Source organism: Pseudoliparis swirei, chromosome 11 (assembly GCF_029220125.1).
Source record: "Pseudoliparis swirei isolate HS2019 ecotype Mariana Trench chromosome 11, NWPU_hadal_v1, whole genome shotgun sequence".
Taxonomy (NCBI): domain Eukaryota; kingdom Metazoa; phylum Chordata; class Actinopteri; order Perciformes; family Liparidae; genus Pseudoliparis; species Pseudoliparis swirei.
In genome coordinates this window covers 12,123,461-12,142,628 of record NC_079398.1, presented here as the reverse complement: position 1 = coordinate 12,142,628, position 19,168 = coordinate 12,123,461, and the positions used below count along the sequence as shown (strand labels likewise).

General features: G+C 47.5%; 1 protein-coding gene across 2 annotated transcripts; it reads left to right on the top strand.

Annotated features, from left to right (window-relative positions):
• Window positions 1-374: 374 nt before the first annotated feature.
• Window positions 375-17,189, top strand: clic4 (chloride intracellular channel 4). 2 transcript variants are annotated; one of them, XM_056426828.1, is made up of 6 exons: window positions 375-1,449; window positions 10,944-11,053; window positions 12,768-12,893; window positions 13,494-13,600; window positions 14,466-14,647; window positions 15,444-17,189. In XM_056426828.1, the coding sequence occupies exons 1-6, from the start codon at window positions 1,381-1,383 to the stop codon at window positions 15,606-15,608; spliced, it is 759 nt and encodes a 252-aa protein (XP_056282803.1). In that variant the 5' UTR covers window positions 375-1,380; the 3' UTR covers window positions 15,609-17,189. The 2 variants fall into 2 exon arrangements, with proteins under 2 accessions (XP_056282803.1, XP_056282802.1); XM_056426827.1 differs by lacking the exon at window positions 375-1,449 and adding an exon at window positions 4,182-4,304.
• Window positions 17,190-19,168: the final 1,979 nt, after the last annotated feature.

Below are 19,168 nucleotides of genomic sequence, written 5' to 3'. Positions count from 1 at the left end.
GTGCCAATTGAAGCATTCTATCTATTGTGTAGCATTATTTATGAAATGAATTATTCTTAACATTGGTTTTGTATTTTAAGTATTTACAGTTAAAATTTAGTACATTAAAATTGTTCGATTGCCAGTGTAGGGGATTTCAGATATGTATGGAACACATCTGCATCAGTCATTTCCTGGAACTCTTGGGGAAATCTATATACAGGGCTTCAAATAATCAGAAATGTGCTTTTTTAACATACAAAAGTCTGACCTTTATTTTTATAAACTCTTCCTTGGTACAGTAAAAATGTTCTATTTTTAGCATAATTTAAGATAACTCAAACGATCTAAAGATACAAAATCAGTTCATTGTTTACTTTTATTTGTTAGTGTATGATTTGTCGACATCTTATTTTGAAAAACATGTTTTTTCACGTCGTTATTTCCGCTAACTTTGCAAAACCGGATGTTGTGTCACGTGAATCCTTCCGCTAACTTTATCAAAACCCTCGCGTGCTCCTGATCAAATGCATGTACCGTGAACATCAGTCTATAGGGGCACAGAAATTATTTGTCGGCTGAGTTGACCACGGAGATCCGAGTGTCGGCTGAGTTGACCGCATTTCGGCGGGACAGGGACGCCGCTCGGTGCGTGAGGATCCCCTCGTGGACCTCTGCACTCTGCCGGCCCTCGCCGGGCGCATTTGCTCCATTGCGATGCGCCGCGATTGAAACGTCTCTGATAGTTCTCGCAGATTTTATGTCATCGTGATCGGCCAAGTTTGATCGGCCGTTTTGAGAACGCCGATCAAAACCGATAAGGGGAATATCGGCCGATATGGATCGGCGCCGATCAGATCGGAGCATCCCTAATAATTTCATATCAAAAAGCAGAAACATCCGAGCCCAGGAGCGCTGTGTGTCCGCAGCCGCTGAGCGGCTCTGGTGCATCCTCTTCGTATCCTCTTCACCTCCTCCCAGCGAGAAGACTCCTCTCCACGGACCCGCCCACATTTTTGTGTGTGTGCGCGCCTCGGATGACATCACTGCTTTAAATATTCCCGTTGCTTCTTCCAGCCGTCCTTATCACTCCTCCGCCAGCATAAAGAGCCTCGCGGGCCAACCGTTAAAGAGACGTTGGAGCAGTTGTTACCAGAAGACGCCGCCGCCTCCTCGTCCGCTTTTCATTAATTAGACTTTAGTAAGTTCCTCCGACTCCGGGTCCTCCTCCTCGGGGAGAAAAGAAGCGCCGACTGGGCTTCAGTGCTGGTGGGGGGAGAAGAAGAAGAAGAAGAAGCAGCAGCGAGCTGGAGAAGAGGACCGAGCAACGTCGGGCGTGGTAGCAAGACAACAACAAAAACTCATCTTTTGTTCGCTAAACTTCTTAAAGTATCTCCCACCATGTCGCTGTCGGTACCGCAGAACGGAGTGAAGGCGGAGGACGAGCCCGTTATCGAGCTGTTCGTGAAGGTGAGACGGCGGCGCGAGGCGCACGGGAGACATTTTTATTTAATGTTGACATGATAAACGCTTCATTTCCGTTATTTGCTTTTCTTCTACAAACTAGTTGTGTTGTTGTTGTTGAGCTGAGTCCGTTTAAGCTGAGCTCCGCGTTGGTGTTTCACTCACGGGGGGCTTCGCTCTCCACTTGATAGACACGTTAGAAAAAGACTTATTGTCGCTTTAAGTAAAAAAATAAATGATTATTTTTAAAGTTGAAGCTCCATGTGGAGCCCGCAGTGTCATGAGCGGGGCGGAAGCAGCTTCCCTCCCCCGGAGGGGGAGCGAGGAGCCCGGTGTGCTGAGAACCGGCCGCTTGTTCAGGAACAAAAGCCCGGTACTCGAGGACCATCGCAGCCGGGACACGTGCTCGTCGATGGGATGAAACGTTAAGCTTCTCGGAAGGAGAGAATATAAACCTGGAGTCCGGCTGTTCGTGGGCTGTAAGCAGCCGACTGGACGTGAGGTCGGGTGTGGGGTCACCTCGTCGCCCACCACGCCTAAGATGGTTGTTTTTGTGCGAGACGGATCCGTTTTGTGAAGCAGTTGCTCTCCACAAGTGTTCTTCACACTTCCATATGGCGAGAGTATGCAACATAATTGTGGTCTATTGCTACTGTGTGATGTGATGTGTTGTTCTTTTACATATAACTATCTTTTTGATCCATCACATTTCTTCATGATGAGGGAGCTTGATGGGCTTTTCTCTAGACGATTATGTTCTTCTTCATGACATCAGATCAACAGCTTTGCCTGCCTTCGAGTGGAGCGTGTACATAATAGTGTTGTGATGGTGGGAGGTTTGTGAATGGCTGTTTTTCTTTCTTTAAGGCTGCTGCTTTTGCAGGGCGGGAAAATTGCAGAGGGGAGGAAAAAGAGGGGGAGCGCAGGGCTGGGACAGGGGGGAGTGGGAGGGAATTATGGGGTCCTGACTGGGAGAGGGCATGGAGGTGATGGAGCAGCGGGGTGCCGCTGACCACAAGAGCGTGCACTCGATGTTAATGATGATGGCGTGGGGGGGGGGGGGGCATTTGTCAAACCCTTTGGCTGAGCTGGTACTCGGTTAGCTCAGGCCTGGATAAGTACTCTGGCTCGGTAGAAGTCCCCCCAAAAACATGTCCGACTAGAATTGCTGAGTTCTTAAAGGAGAGGCCTTTGTTGTGAGGCACCGATGAGGCGGCGGTGCAGCGGCAGAACAAATGGGAACAAGCTGGCCAGCAGCAGCGTTTCTTTTTACTGCCCCTCGCAGCCGACATCACCCACACCCCTGGAAGCTCTCCACATGTGGCTCTTCCCCCTCAGTCCCTCCCTCCCTCCCTAGTCTGGCTTGTGCGCAGACGTTTCCTCCATTGCACGTTCCCCCCTCGTGTCTCGGTGTGCGAGATGGCCTTTTGTCTCACATTGTCATGTGCCCGTCGCGACATGTCCACGTCTGATATTAATTGTTCTTACTGCACTGCATTAAACAGTCATGGGAGACGATGGCCGGGCACGCCGGTTGCCATAGGCACGCTGCTGCAAGCCGGGCCTCTGGGAACGGCTGATAACGAACTGTGTGTGTGTGTGTGTGTGTGTGTGTGTGTGTGCTCTCGACACACACGTGTCAGATCTGTTCGGCCACCGCCACATATCAAAGCTGACTAATTGTGCTTCCAGGATACGAGTTGCCCCCGTGTCCGTAAACATCGTTTACCCTTTTTAAGAAGTAGCGGACCGTCCCAGTTCAGAGATAATTGGATGATCCTACAACTATTCCACCTGTAGTGTTTATAGCTACAGTTGCTATGGGAACACTTTACATTGGGCTCATCTTCTCAGGGCGTGGAAGTGACGTTTGCCATTGTCTGTTTATATTGCTCCCTCGTTTGCAAATGCGCATCATATAAGACCTTTTATAAACTGGCGGATCAACCCTTGGACTCATCACAGATTAGATATTGTTTTGCACGCGTGAGCAGTAGCTGGTGATCTGTAGCGGATGACTCCCCGAGCATCCGCCCGTCTCTCTTTCGCTCGGCACATCCACACATAACACGGTTAAAGTTGTAATACGAGAACCTGATGCATGTTCTGGGATTGTAAATGTATTGAACTCGCATGACATCTGAAACGGATGAAAGTGTCCAACTGCAAATAATGATGTTGAATTATTGTGACGGCATTGTAAAATGTTCCTTTCTATATCCCGAAGAAGATCCATCCGTCCGTCTCCATTCCAACGCTCCCTGTTCTGACGTCACGTTGGTGGTTGTATTAATTCTACACCACGTTGAAGGAGCCGTGCTGCTGTTAATGGGCATGCTTCATCATTAAATCATTTTTAGAGATGTTACAAAGCTGCGTCGTGAGTCATTCGCCACCGGCACGCGAACAGCCTGTCTGGCGGTGAACAGAATATCGATGAGTCAAGGGGAGCAGTCGGGCTCCACTTGTGTATTCGTCTCTCGGCGCCAAGATCGCACCACCCCCCCCCCCCCTTTTTAAAACCTTCTGCTGCCTCCAGACTTCCAGCAGGAGCAGCCGCGCCAGTAACGCGCGTCGGAGAGCTTCTCCGCGGACGGCTCAAGAGCCCGTCTGTGTTTACGCCCTTCAGGACGACTCGCTCGATGCACATCACAGCGTTGAGTCTCTCTCTGGACGCTGAGCTTCACGCGTGGCAATCTGAACTCGTCGGTCCACAGTATACGATGCTCGTTTATTCCGAAGGCCTTGGGAGGAGCCGTCACACTGCTGTCGTGTGTCATGTTGCGCTATCTGTCGCAGCATGTGACAATGGGACGTGTGCCTTGTGCTGTTTTATGAAGCCACAATCACCCTTTTCAGCGGTTAGTGTGGTATTGTTGGCAAACGTGTACTGCTTCTTTTATAGGTGTCGGAAATCAATGGAGCTTTTTATATTCTCCCCGAGCACGCAGTAATGCTGCAGTCAGCATCATGAGTTTGGGGGACAAAGATTAATGACTTGTTCTGGTTGGAGAGTGCCGAGCTGCTGTTTCTGCGCGGAGTATTTTGCTTCTTCTGCAGCACCTGGCCCGTCAGTCGTTCTTCACCGTAACCGTCTGGATGAATGAATTCGGACACGGGCCTTATCGATCTGGCATTGTGGTTTTTATTAATATTAATATTCGACCAGTTGAAGTGGCGCTTTCAGATCAGTCTTTGCATTTTGCCGGGTCCGCATGTTCAGAAGTACATTTCGTGTTCTTCTGAGGAGAACACGTTGTTCTTGGCTGTCTTGATGAAAATGGGCCGTATGAGATATTTAGTGTGCCGATGTATCCTCAGGAAGCGCTCGGTTCGCCCGTTTGCAAGGGAACGCTTCCCTCATTTGTGCTGCCGACCAGGAAGCCAGAGGCTAACGAGGCCTTCCCCCCGTGAGCTCGAGGACGGCGCGTGAGGCCTCCCTCCAAACAACACGGAGCAGAGACGTTGAAGATTGGATCCAAAAGAGAGAGTTGTTGGTTTATGGATTGGTGTGTTTTACTTCACGGATAAAACGGCTGCAGAGGTCACCGCTGCAATGACCACCAGATCAGGATGCAGAACCTCCGTCTGCAGCGCCGTGTTCGCGAGACACTTGAAACGACAGTCGGAGCGAGGGTGATTGTTGCTGACCTCGCACGTGGCCGTCGGCTTGTTACCTTCGCATTGGAAATGCGGAAGGTTATGTTTTGATCGCCGTGTATTTGTATGCGTGCGTGTTATTCGGATAAGTCAAAAAGTATTAAACCGAATCGCATGAAATTTGGTGGGATGATTGGTTATTATCCGGGGACCATTTGATTAGATTTTTGGATCGATCGGGTCATGAAAAGGTCAACATCTTCTTTTTACCATAGCACGGTCAATTTATATCCAATTGGCAACTAATGCCAACATGTTCATAATTCAATGCCCAATCTTGTGATATGCAAAGGTATGCGCTCTACCGAGTGCCCATTCTAGTTTCTTCTGTGGTTCTGGATCTTAATGACTCCATACCTGTCCTCTGCTTCTAGAAACCGGCTGTTGCATTTATCTCTTCTACACTGATACTAAAATTGGTGCTTATAACATCGAGGTTATGCAGTCAGCTTCTTTTAGACTTCAGTCTCCAACTTTCCACAGAAGCCCGGTGGTTCTTGGACGGCGCCCCTGTGCTCCGGCACAGTCGGCCTGTGTCTGACGGGAAGTCTCGAGGTTTCCACTGAATGAGTCAGAGCCACACCAAGGATGTGACGGCGTGTAGGATCTGAGTCTTCTGTCCGCGCATCCCTCTGAGCGTGGTCTCAGGACTCGAGTCATTCACTCATAGGAACTCAAGGCCTTTTTGGTAATTGTCAAAATCATATTTAAATCTGTTTTTAGTTTCAAAAGGTGGCATCGGATGCCTAGTTCATACTCTTCTTTGCTTAATGTTTTTTTTTTTTACCCCAGTTTTTAGACTTTATTTTGTTTAAGAAATGTTCTTGAAAGGCTGCTTGTGTGTAAATAATGAATGTTTGAGCTGTTTTTTGTTTTTGTTAAATAGGGATACTCTTTGTGGAGCAAACCAGTTGGACTCCTCAAAGTAAGCTATCCAAAAACTTAAATTGTCCATTACTTGCATCTTTTCACTTCTAGATTTCTCAGATTGTCTTATTTCTGTAAGTGACTGAGAGACAAAAAGCTACAACTATATTATTTCACAACAAGGTGATTAGACTCGTCAGAATATTCTCACAAACCTATTGTATTCATTCTGGGACCTACTGAAGGTTTTCTTGATGTAGTATAACAAATCCTCACAATTTAGACGAAAATCAAGTCATTGATTGAATAACAATTAACAATTTAGTTTTCCCCCAATTCATCTGCTCTGTGGCTCGATACTCGGCCTTATTCTGACCGGTCATCTTAGTCTCATTACATTTTCCTGAAGACCTGAAATTCTAAGCATGTCTCGTTTGCATGTAAACGCTGAAAATGTGTCGGCAGCCTGACTCTAAAAGTATCGTTAGTGGCCTTTCAAACTTTTTCTATAACCTCTTCAACGTAATACAATTCATGCTGATGACCTGAGTTCTAGTATCTACCCCGTTGACATAAACTTGAGCAACGCATCAAATCGTTCCAGGCGTCTGGCTGCTGTTCTGCTGCTGCCTGTGACCTCTGACCTCTGGAGAAGGACACGTCAGCTTAGAGTGTCTCAAGACCACCGTGGGCAGAAGCCCCGTCTGAAACTCTTCGCTTCGGGTTCAGCTGCTCAGTGAATCCCAACTGCAGCCCCAGACTGTATCCGTGTCCAGCAAACAGGGAGAGGCGTTGCCATGACATTACCATGGCTGCCCACTCTCAAACGGACATTCCTGCTGCTTGTCAGAGCAGGAGGAGGAGGAGGAAGAGGAGGAGCGGCAGGAGGAGCAATTCCTTTTTCGGTCAAAGTGTGGCTTGAACTTGCCGAGCAGCCCACCCAATTTAGCACATGAAGTGTGTTGGGGAGGGTAAGGCCAGGCAGCCATGTTACTAAAATTAGACCGGGAGGAGGGCGGAGCCTGAACAAGATCCACGGTCCCTGAATGCCGACTACTGTGCTGGTCTCACATCGTCGGCCTAAAGAAGGGAAACCTCTGTCGCATAAATAAAGGAGGAACTTGTGATTCAGAATGAGGTTAAGTTGCACAGCTCTCGTGTTTTACTGTTAAGTGTTAAAGTGTTTTTCTGTTAAGTGTTACAGGACTTGCCTTGTTTAGCGGATGCTGTTGTGCCTGTTCAAAGTACCCCTAAGATGTGATGAGTCGGTCATTACGTCAGCACCTTCGTGAGCATGGTTACAGGGGAAACGATAAAGAGGTAGTGAAGAACAGAAAGTGTTTCTAAAGACGCCACCGGCCCACTTCCTGAGGTCCCATTGTTCCGTTGTGGGGTCGCGCCGCTCTGGACACAACCTCCTCGATAACATCCGACTTCAGCGTGACTCACACCCTCCGCTGGGCAGCCGCGTGTCTGTGTGTGTTTGGCATTAAATAAACAATCATCTGTTGACTCACCATTGAGCCTAAATAAAGCTTGAGAGTCTGTTGACTGTAGTCAGCTGCTGCTTCTGTGCCCCAGACGCTATTATTATTATTATAGCCGCTTCTCATCGGAGGACATCTCTGTACAAATCTGTGACAGATGGTGTTACAGTCTGCAAGATGTGAGCCATTTTTGACACATAAAAAAGTGTTCCTGTCAATGCCGTTTGTTTTTGTAATCAAGCTGCTGCTCTACTTCTTGGAGAAAGGGGAACGTTTTCAACTGCCATGCTTTGCCTTATAAGGGTCCGCTCAAAATTATTAGTGTTTATTTTTATAGGTGTTTTCTTTGGCTTTCTTTCCCCTGGCTCACTGGTGATGACGCACCAAGAACCCTACAGACGTGGGCTTTGTGCTGTTGCTGAAGGTTGAATGTCGCACGTTAATAGCGTCCCTCTGGAAAGTGTTAGCGGGGCGAAGGAGAGCAATGCTCGCGGGGGTGACCGTCATACTTCATTTTGGGCTGTAGGCTTCGTATCGAAGTCTTGTTTTGATTTTCATCACCTGCGGTTAAAATGTTATTCAGCACAATTATTGCTGACTCGAGTCCAAGGCAGAATTTTATGTCCCAGGCGGTGGAAACGCAGCGCCGACGGCATCGCGTCGGCTAAACCAAGCAGCCTCTGCGGCGGGAGGAACTGGGCATTTTTGGAATAGTCCCCCCCACCCTCCCTCGACTCCACTGAGGGGCCCAGGATAAGGGAAGATGAGGATGAGGAGGAGGAGGAAGAAATGAGCAGCGTGCCAAAGAAGCACAGTCACCAGCTTGCCGTCTTTTCTCTTCCTCCCACTTAGCGCATCTATTGCCGCCTCCTCCCCTTCATGTCTGATGGCCTCTTTCCTTCCCCTCCTTCCTCCTTGCTCTGAAACGTCTCCGTCCGTCACTTTTTATCCCTGCTGTCATGCGTCTCCGGCTGAGAGCCCCAGAGGCTCCGTGGACGGACGCCGAGAGGGAGGGACGGGAACAAAGCGGGAAATGTCTTTCTCAGCTGCTGCTGCCGCCGTTCCTTTCTCTTGAGACGCTGAACTGGAGCTTTTCAGCAGCCGGTTGTCGTGTTTGAGTGCAGCCAACGATTTTCAAATGACACGGTTTTAACGGTTGTCTGCAGAAAGGGGAGCTCACCTGTGAGTTGGTACTCCACCAACTCCTCCACACCGTGTGCTCTGCTTTTCATGTCATACAGTGTATGTCCATCGCCATGGGAACAGTCGCTGCGCTGCATCGCCACCCTTGACCCAGCAATGAGTGGCGCCGTGTAGGTGCAGTGCTGCAGGGAACACGGTAGAACTCGTCCCATTGATGACGACCTGAGCTGCTGAGGATCAGCTAATGCCAGTCTGGGGTCGTCATCATGGCCCAAGCTTTATTACCTTCGCATTGAAAATGCGGAAGGTTATGTTTTGATCGCCATTTATTTATTTATTTGTATGCGTGTTATTCGCAGAACTCAAAAAGTATTGAACCGAATCGCATGAAATTTGGTGGGATGATTGGTTATTATCCGGGGACCATTTGATTAGATTTTGGGATCGATCGGGTCAACGGTCAAGGTCATGGAAAGGTCAAAATCTTTTTTTGACCATAGCACGATACATTTGTGTCCAATTGGCATGCAACTAATGCCAAAATGTTCATAATTCAATGCCTAAGCTTGTGATATGCGAAGGTATGCGCTCTACCGAGTGCCCATTCTAGTTTTGTAATTGAATCATGTAAGGTGAAATGGGGGAGGGGGCTTTCATTCGCCAAACAAAGGCAGTGATCTAATCCAAGCTTCTCGCGTATTGAATTCAGACGGGTCGGGGAGAGGACCGCCGCCGTACAATGGGAGCCAGAAGGCAGATCAAACACAGCCGTCCCACTGGGCGTCGCAAAGGCCGCCAGCCTGGAGCCGCTGGACTGGCACTCGAGGACAAAGTCCACTATTGACCACGGTGCAGAACCTGATGATAAACACGTATATTATGTTCACATAGTGGTCCAGCTCAAACTGATTTGAATCTTCTTCTTTTTCCCCCGGTGCTCTTTGCAAGTCTGTGTGAAAACACGGTTGGCTTTGCGTACGTCCTTTTTGCATTACTCGACTAGTCACACTTTGCATGTGACCTCAGGACGGACGCAGAAGGGAATCGGGAGTGTGACTGAAGACAAACACAAAACCACATTGAGCCGTTTTGCAGAAGTCCTGCTCCAGCAGCACGCTGAATGGAGAGGTGCATTCCAGAGCGCCGATACTTGAATAACCTCCATGCGTGTCCTTGTGAATAGATGAATAAGGTGCATTCCTTATTGGCCTGGACAATGGCATACCGTGGCAGGGTTGGTATCTGCAGAGCCATTTAGCGCTTGTCCTAAAGGTTGTGGTATGTGGGGTGTATTTAAGGAGGGATTGTTTTGGTCAATACATCATTCATTAAAAGCAGCAGATGACTGATTTCAGTCCCGCAAACATTTTGCCAGGAGACATTGTGTGCCAGGCAGCATGTCATACTTCATTAAGATGCGTGGCAACTCTTAGTGAAATGAATGACATGCTTATTCTTCCCTCTGATGTAGAATCCAAACCATATCTGACCTCTGCTGCACTCTCCCCCTACACTCTGAGCAGAGTGAGGGATGATTAGTGGGAGTTAAGAAGGAGGGAGGGATGGACGGGAGCGAGCGCTACAAAGAGATGGCTGGTTGTTCGGATGACCGGAGATATCTCTGACCCTCCCACAGCCTCCCTGTTGACTGCTGCAAGTGTGATAGAGCGACTGAAACCGCTGCCGTCGTTGTTTCCCATTTAGAAATCGTGCATGTTGTAATTCCAGTGTTTGGAATCTGTTCCTCGGAAATCCTGTTTTCGGGGCCCGTGCGAAACCGATTTTCTTTTGGCGGAACGTACGCCACTTCCACTCACGCTGCTCGGCCTTGTGTTTGTGCAGTCGAGCAAAAAAAAAAAAGAGGAAACGGGAGTCTTAATCACTCCAGAGGTTTCCTCTTCCTCGTGGACAGTAGTTTTGCAAAATAATGGGGGCGGGAGAGGGGGGAGTGCCAAGTTTTTAAAACAAGGGGTTTCACTCTTCCCCTCCTACTTGGCGTTCTTTCAAGGGCCGCCTGGAGTGTGCATGAAAGAGGCATTGTCTGGAATGGGCCCTCTGGGTGAGCGCAGTAAAACATCGCGGGCCATAAAGGTTGTGCAGCCGGGGGGGGGGGTCAAGGTTATTTTGGGGTCTTTGCATTGAGCCACGTGCTATCAGTGGTCGAAACCTGTTGCAGATGTTTTGAAGAGCTTTTTCTGTTATCTTGTGTTTTGAGCACTAGGAAGATAGTAAGACGAGATAAAAGCTGGTGCTCTCCAGTCATCATGAACGGTATCTGCCATGTATTGCTCCTCTAATCTACTCCCACTCTAACCTGTGCGTCTGTTTGTGTGTTCATCGAAGGCGGGAAGTGATGGGGAGAGCATCGGGAACTGCCCCTTCTCCCAGAGACTCTTCATGATCCTGTGGCTCAAAGGAGTCGTCTTCAACGTCACCACGGTGGACCTCAAGAGGTGAGTCCTCTTCCTCTTCCTCGTCCTCCTGTCATTGGCCGTTTGACCAGGATAGCGTCCTACATCTTTATTTCGGGCGTTTCCTCAAAGGCCTTCGTGTAACGCCTTGGTCCCGCTCCCACACGCTCGCTTCAGCCCCACGCTGCTTATTTGGTTTTCCCATGAACCTTTTGTCAGGCTGGGGAAAATCTAAGGAAAATAAATATCCTGACTCTGGAGAGGCTATTTGAGGTTGTCCGCTCGCATCCTGCCTACATTTTGGTCAACGACGCGTTTTCATTTTTCGGCACAGACACCAGAAAACGTGGATCCTTTGCATTCTGACTCGTGATTGGCGTCCCCGTGCGAGCGCCAGTACCAAAGGCCACTAACCTGCTATGACCCCTGTGTGTATGACTCATCTGAACGCTCCCTCAATGTTTTTCCCACTAGCGAAGGCAGGACGAGCAAATACCGGATTATTTTCAGACGTGGTCAAGCCGAGCGCCTGGTTTTATATGGCCCCCTCTCTCTTTGTCACGTGACTTTGCTCAGAGGATCCAGATTTCTCTCGTCTTCCAAAGCCCGCTCCATCCGCGTGACAGCTGGTTCCTCGCCGGGCGTCTCCTCCTCTGGGACACGGAGACAACGGCTAGCTGGCAAAACACAACAGATGTACGACGAGATAAATACCTCCTTGTGTACAGCTGAAAGAAGGAAAGCAGTGTCCATTTGCCTAGACATTTGGTCCTCATCCATGTCTGCATGTTCACGATAGGTTTGAGTATATTTGCATTCATTTTCCCTAAAGAGTTCCATAAAACAGAGCTTGGCCTTCCACCTACGAGCACAGAGTCTGTTCCCCTTCACTCTAACCAGCCGTTGTTCAGCAGTCTGACTGATATTTTTTCTTTCTTTTCAGAGGAACAAGTGATCCGGGCTTTGCCTTTTCCCTGCTCTATATCGTGTCTGTAACCTTGAGTAAACATCAAGCGTCTGTGTAAAAGAAGGCGTGTGTTTGCCATATTTATGGCTCCTTTTTTATAGTCGTCTTTAAATGGGAACAGCGCATGTTGTCCCACCTCTAGGATACAAAAGTCACATGTCGCTGCCACAAGGCGAACCGCTTTATCATGCCTGAGCTATCGCCTTCATATTTGTGTGTGAATCTCCACACACTTTGTTGCCCAATAAATGATATTGGTGGGCGAGGTTGCCGCTTCCCCTCCACACGTGCCAAAGACTCGCTCATTCCCGTTTTTTTTTTTTTTTTTTTTTTTGTGCCCCCGGATGGATTTTCCCAGAGCATGGCCGCCGTTGGGAACGTCATCATGACTCAAGAAGCCGGACCATTTGAAAAGTCTCTGCGGTTACGTGTTGCATCCGGTAGAAGAGGATTCACGCCGTCTGCTGGCTCACCCGATCTGTTTGTGTCTAGCAGACTCTGCCCTGATGGCAGGTTTTTTTATGCGGGAGGGATTTAAGCATCTGGGCTCTGTGGTTATCTCATGTCGGTTCACACCGCTCATTCAACACATGCTCATCTTTGTGTGTCTGTCATCTGCCGGCCAGAGACATCTGGTACAACATGTGCTGATTTTGAAGGCTGCAGAGAGAAAGACACGCAACCGCACTCGCCGAGATAGACGCGCACACACAGCCACTTATGACTCTAGTCTCATTCAGTGTGTGCGTGTTTTAAATTGGCACTAAGGTTGCTCCACTTCTCTTCCAGGAAGCCGGCAGACCTCCAGAACCTGGCCCCGGGCACGCACCCCCCCTTCGTCACCTTCAACGGCGAGGTCAAAACGGACGTCAACAAGATCGAGGAGTTCCTTGAGGATGTCCTCTGCCCACCCAAGTGAGTAGCTGCTCGTTGTCGTGGTGAACGCTCTTGACTCACTGCTGTCATGAGCACGCGGCTATTTGAAACGCTCCGTTTGCTCATGAGCAGTAGAGGCCTTGTATGGCTTTAAGGAGTGACACTTTTTACTTGGAAAAACAACTTTTTGTCCATTCATTACTTCATCTTTTGCACTGGCCCAGCCTGTGTTGTGCTCCCTCTCTAAAATGGGTCACAAATATACACTTGATTAAAAAAATTAAAAAAACCTAAATAGTTGACCTAACACAGCTGAGTGCTGTATTTATTTACTTTAAACATTACTCAAACAGGAGTAATTGTGTGTGTTGAGAACTGTTTTCAGCTGTGAAAACGATATACATTTGGTGCTCTAGTAAATATTTACAGCAGTCGGTGTTTGTGGTATTTACTCTACATAACCTATGTTCACGGCTCAGGTCCATGACAGAGAAATATGATATTTCAGGGTTTTTAATATGATTTTTGTAGATGTTGGTCTTTAAACATTCTATTTTTTAATGGGGGTTTGTTTGCATTAAGTAAAATAATAACATTACTCGAATCATCCCTTAACCACCACATACATGCTGTGTGCAGGTACATCAAGCTCGGTGCGAGACACCCTGAGTCCAACACGACTGGTATGGACATCTTCGCCAAGTTTTCAGCCTTCATCAAGAACTCAAAACCAGATGGAAATGAGGGTAAGTTGCCTGCACATGTATGTCACACACACACACGTACACACACTCTGTCTCTCTCTCTCGGTACACTGGTTACGAGCAGAGATCCAGAAACCTTCCGATTGTGTTGGGGGAGAGCTCTCTGGTTGCTAGGCGACTCTGGTAGCCCTGCCCTGATTGGTGGCTTACAGCCTCACATGGGAACACAGAGCTTTTGTTCCTCTTGCCCTCACGCTCCCTGCTCTCACCTGGAAAAGCGCAGAGCAGCCACCCTGACGAGTGCTCACAATCTCGGCCCTCTTGCTCTCGGCCTCATGCCGCCCCGGACCCCCCCGTAACAAACACAACAGATATGATTATTGGGAGAACACGTAATCTGTTGTCTCGTACACTCTGTGGCATCCGGGGTGAAAATATTTGGCGACTTGTTCTCCTAATGGCACTCGCCAAATCCCAAGATTCTGTATCGTGTTTCTAGTGGTCTGCTCTCCACCTGTGGGGGGAAATATTGAACCACGGTGAGCTGGATGTGAAAACCACGGCTGTGTCAACAGAGTTGGCGGCTGACTCTCATGAGTCAATAAGTGCTGCCTCAACAACATCAAGGGTCAGGTCTGCTGCTGCACGACTTGAACAAGCGCTCGTGTCATATTTTCCACCGTAGGAATGAATTGTTAATTAACGATCCATAGATGGTGGGGACCAAGTGTAACACCTGGACCATGAGCTTTAAATAAGATTAGATACAGCAGCACGTTATTGTAGGTGTCTATGACTATTCATAATGTACACATGCCCACGAGGGCTTGTCTCTTGGTGAAATGCTGCCCCCATGTGGTTGGCCAGCATATGACGCCGTAATAACCTCTCCCGCGTCTCCTTGCAGCTCTGGAACGCGGCCTCCTGAAGACGCTGCAGAAGCTGGATGAGTATCTCAGCTCGCCTCTGCCCGACGAGATCGACCACAACAGCATCGAGGACATCAAGGTCTCCGACCGCATGTTCCTGGACGGGAACGAGATGACCCTGGCTGACTGCAACCTGCTGCCCAAGCTGCATATAGTCAAGGTGAGCGGGAGAGGGTTTTTACACATCACCGACTCATAAACGCCCTTCAAAGGGCACAAGGTCACCGGACCTCTTGAAACGACGAGAATAATAAAGGTGGGACTTCCCACGCTGAACGGGGTCCGTCGGATGTCAATCAATCGAGATCAAGTCGTTAAACGCCTGCATGCTCTAGAGCAGGAGTTTAATTAGGCAAAAATAATTGGTAAACAATAGCTGTGGGACCTTTTTTAAGTTAGTTTGTCATGAGGTCGACAATAGGTTAAGCTTGGGACATATTGGCTGCTTATGTTTCTCAAAAATAACAAGAACGGCCTTTTCCACGAGCAACATTTTCTATTGTTGCGACAGAGGTTGACACAACTCTATTGGCAACTATTGATGATTTCCATTGTCGATTTAAATCTTTAACTATTTTCTTAAATAATGACTTTATAGATAAATATAGAGTCATAATGGCCATCAAATATAATATTCTTCTGACTAACCGTCCAACACTCAGACATTCAGTTCACCATCATAAAGATAAAGAAAAGCAGTAAATCTTCATATTTTAAGAGCTGGAACTATTTGTAAATATTGTATCTAGTTTCTCCACAGTTGTTAAACAATTACAAAACATTGTTTATTGATGAATGTTCTGCTGATCGTCTAATGAGGCGACTAATTGCTCAGGAAACTGTTTGTTTATTGTTTTCTAAGTGGGATCTCTTGACGAGCGATGTATTTCTCCGGTGCTCCTGGGTTCCTACCGGCGTTCGTTGCTCCGCCGGTGACGCGTCTGTTTGTTCTCCAGGTGGTGGCCAAGAAGTACAGAGGCTTTGGCATCCCCAAAGAGATGACCGCCATCTGGAAGTACCTGAACCACGCCTACACGCGCGAGGAGTTCACCAACACCTGCCCCAGTGACAAAGAGATCGAGATCGCCTACGGAGACGTCGCCAAGAGGCTCGTCAAATAAGCTCCTCCATCCCTCACCCCGTTATCCCCCTCCCGCCCTCCTCTCTCTCTATCCTCACCTTCCCCAGCACCAGGACTGATGTGCTCTTTCACGAGAAAGAAAAAACTCTGGACCTCTTTTCCTTCTCCTCGTCTGCAGCGAACCCCCAGATGCATGAACCTTTCTGGCTAATTTTTTTCCCTCCTTTTAAAATGTTTATTTTTATTTTTACGAAGACCTCCCATTTGGTTGGTTCAACAAAAAGGTCACCGTTGTTCCACTTTTTTATTCATCATTAATTGCTTTTTGCCCCCTGATGAATGTTGTGAGGCGGAGGAGGAGGAGGAGGAGAAGAAGAAGAAGAAGAAGCCGGATGTGTATCGGTGCTTATCAATGTTGGGAGCCTCGTCAAACTCTCTCCCTCACAAGTGACCTTCGAGCTTACCTTCGCTCTGCGTGCAGGGGGCAAAGTCACAAGGCGTTGTTGATTTAGTGTTATTGTTTCCCCTGTTGTCTGTTTTAATATTGAATCGCTCTGTCCAGGGTTGCTTTAAAAACAAACGTGGAGCGTTGACCGTATTAAGAGGCCTCGTCAGCAGTGTTGGCGCTTCAGTGTTTTCAGCTCGAGTACTTTGCGGGTCTAAGCAGAGGCTAATCCGAGAGGCTAGAGAAGCTTTATTTAAATGTCGAGTCAGGACCTTTTGTAACCGCAGGTAGAGCTACCTGTTCTCCAAGCTCTGGTTTCCTCATCGTCTCAATGGGCAGACGTTTCGCAGCTCGGTCGGATCGTAAGGGGATCCGCCGTCACGACTTTGATCTGAAATGTTATGTAACAGGATGTAGCAAACACACATTTGTGACTGTTGCGTAGATTGTCTGTGGCCTTTCTGTCGGTCACCACGGCGACACAATTGTCTGACTCTTTCTTCCCATGTGAAGCCCGAAGGAAAGTCTTTTGACTGCAGCGGTCGTTTGCATTACACATGGCAGACCAAAAAGAGGCTCATTATACCGGCCTCGCTGTGGATGGGATGACTCCAGCTATGTAAACGGGACACACGCACACACACGCACACACACACGCACACACGTCGTTTCCCCACTCTATAGCATACAGGATGAAGGACCCCATGTGTGCAGTCAGGCACCAGGCAAGGGGACACATATTTATGAAGGCGTCCCCCCCTCCCCCTCCGGTGTGAAGACGTCTCTGTGATTGTTGGACAACAGTAGCTCCAAAAGTGCTTTAGGGCGGACGAAGCAAAACCTGTTTTTGTTTTCTCCCGTTTGCCATATTTTTGTTATGAAACAAATTTAATAATAAAATAAGGAACTGTATATATTTGTTTTTGATTGCTCTGGATTGGATGTGTAAATTGTTTGCGTTGCATCTGACTCGTGAGGCTCATTTCTTGCCTACTTTGATTTTAATTCCAGATAAACCATCTCCTATTCACCTTGTTTTGTAGGACGGTTTTTCAGAGATCATTTCATTACAACAATTGTGATGTTGTACGAAAATATCGAAGCTATATTGTAGCTTTTTTTTCTTTTCTTTTTAACAATATTGACTGAATTGAAATAAACATATTGGCACTCTGACCTATTTGTGTTTCTCAAGTGTGTTGGCAGTCTGGTCTTTTGAGAGGTTAGGTTTCCTTTGGTCCGCATTGTATTTACGGCCTCATGCTTTAAGGTGACTTCACGTCTCAGAACCGAGACCTCACATCCAAGACGTCGATGTGTTTAGTGGCAACGCGGCTGCGTTGTCCTCCGTCGTGGACGTTGTCTCCGGTGGCTCGGCAGCCTTTGATCATCGTCTTGAGCTCCTACAGTTGAGCTTGAAGCTTCTTTCTTGACCTGGAAATACATGGATTTTGAAGCAGCTGTTAAAACTTATGTTTCATTGTCACAAATCTGATTTGTACCAGCTCTAGAACTAATTATGTAAATTGCTGAATTTTTTTGAGGATTAACCAAATTTGAATGATGTTGTTCTTCTTTCCATTACAAAAATAATGTATACAAATATTCTATATATATTTATAATAAGTGTGTGTGTATGTTTTTCTCTCTATATATATATATAATGAGTTTCTTGCTCTACTTGTTAATCTATCAGACCCCTGATACAGAAATCCAGAAGGGTTTGGGAACCCCCGAGCCAAAACTTGTTTGTTTACAGCGCTTCTCTCTAAGGAATGTCCCATGTGGGTGTCCAACCACTGTGGGCTCCTCCACCCACTGCGAAGATGCCCTCTGGCTGTCGGCTCCATCGTGTTTTTCAGCCGATTCCCTACTGTTCTGAAGCACAAACAAGTCTGTTCCGCGAGGAGGATGGCAGCCAAGTTTCGCAAGAGATTTAAAAGAAAGAAGAAAGTATGGAGGCGTACAGTTTTTGGAGGCTCTCCAGATCATTAAAGTGTCATGTTTCAACCCCAGACATGTGCTACTCCCTTATGGTGAACACGGAGACACGGTCTCCACCTGATATTCAGCCAGGAAAATCCACCCATAAGCAAACAGACGTGTGTGTCATTGCGTGTGTGTAGGTGTGTGAGGTGAGAGAAGACACAACAAAGCGCACTCATTACAAGCAGGGTGAGTGTATTAGTGTAATTGGGTAATGAAGGTGAGGCCATGCAGGAGGGGCTGAATATTGTTTCTCAAACGTGTGTGTGTGTGTACAGAGCAGGGCTATATTACACACCATGAGAGGGAGCCAACAACTCAGAGAAACTCATGCGGCCACAGTCACAGTTGCTTCCTTGGGGTGTTTTTTCTTCTTTGTTAGGATAAGAAAACGTGGAGGCCAACACCCCCCCCCCCCTCCCCCCATTGACAGACATTTAATGCCATTAATGCCCTCACTTTAATGGCTAGATTAACCAGCTGTGTCTCTTCCTGCCACTCGATATGCTTGGCGCAGTTCTCTGTGTTTGGCATTGACTCTGTTCAGTTCTGCAGCTTCTACACAAACATGCATTTAGGCAGCTGGCTAAATATTTACACTGGTAAAGTAGCTCGCTCAAGGGTACACAGTGGTATCCCAACTGGGTTCTGGGCCCGCAATGTGGGAAATATCACTCTTTGCATATCGATGGCCCGAGAGCTAATCCTGCTATCTGAAAAATTCACATTTTTGATCATATAAAAAAAAACGTAGAATGCTATTTGTTAAGGTTACATCATGCAAAAAGACATGCAGCATTTTATTTTATGCATTTTTCTTTTCTTCAAGGTATTTATTTTCATAATTCTTTGTTCTTCTTTGTCTGCCCACTCCTCCTCTCTACCTCCATCTGCCTGATGGATCGTGGAGGTCTCCATCGTGGAATATGCCTACAACAAACAATTCATACACTCTGTCATATTCATTGAATGTATTTTAACTCTAAATCTGTCCTCCTACATCTACATCTATTGCACCTGTCCATCCTGGAGAGGGATCCTCCTCTGTTGCTCTCCTGAAGATTTCTTCCCTTTTTTCCCCCTGAAGGGTTATTTGGGAGTTTTTCCTGATCCGATGTGAGGTTTTGGGGCAGGGATGTCTATGTGTACAGATTGTAAAGCACTCCGAG

Bases quoted from the DNA above. Each gene is read 5' to 3' on its own strand.
- clic4 (XM_056426828.1), top strand. From the start codon at position 1,381: ATGTCGCTGTCGGTACCGCAGAACGGAGTGAAGGCGGAGGACGAGCCC. The intron at 13,601-14,465 runs GTAAGTTGCCTG...GTCTCCTTGCAG, and splicing joins AAAACCAGATGGAAATGAGG to CTCTGGAACGCGGCCTCCTG. The intron at 14,648-15,443 runs GTGAGCGGGAGA...TTTGTTCTCCAG, and splicing joins CCAAGCTGCATATAGTCAAG to GTGGTGGCCAAGAAGTACAG.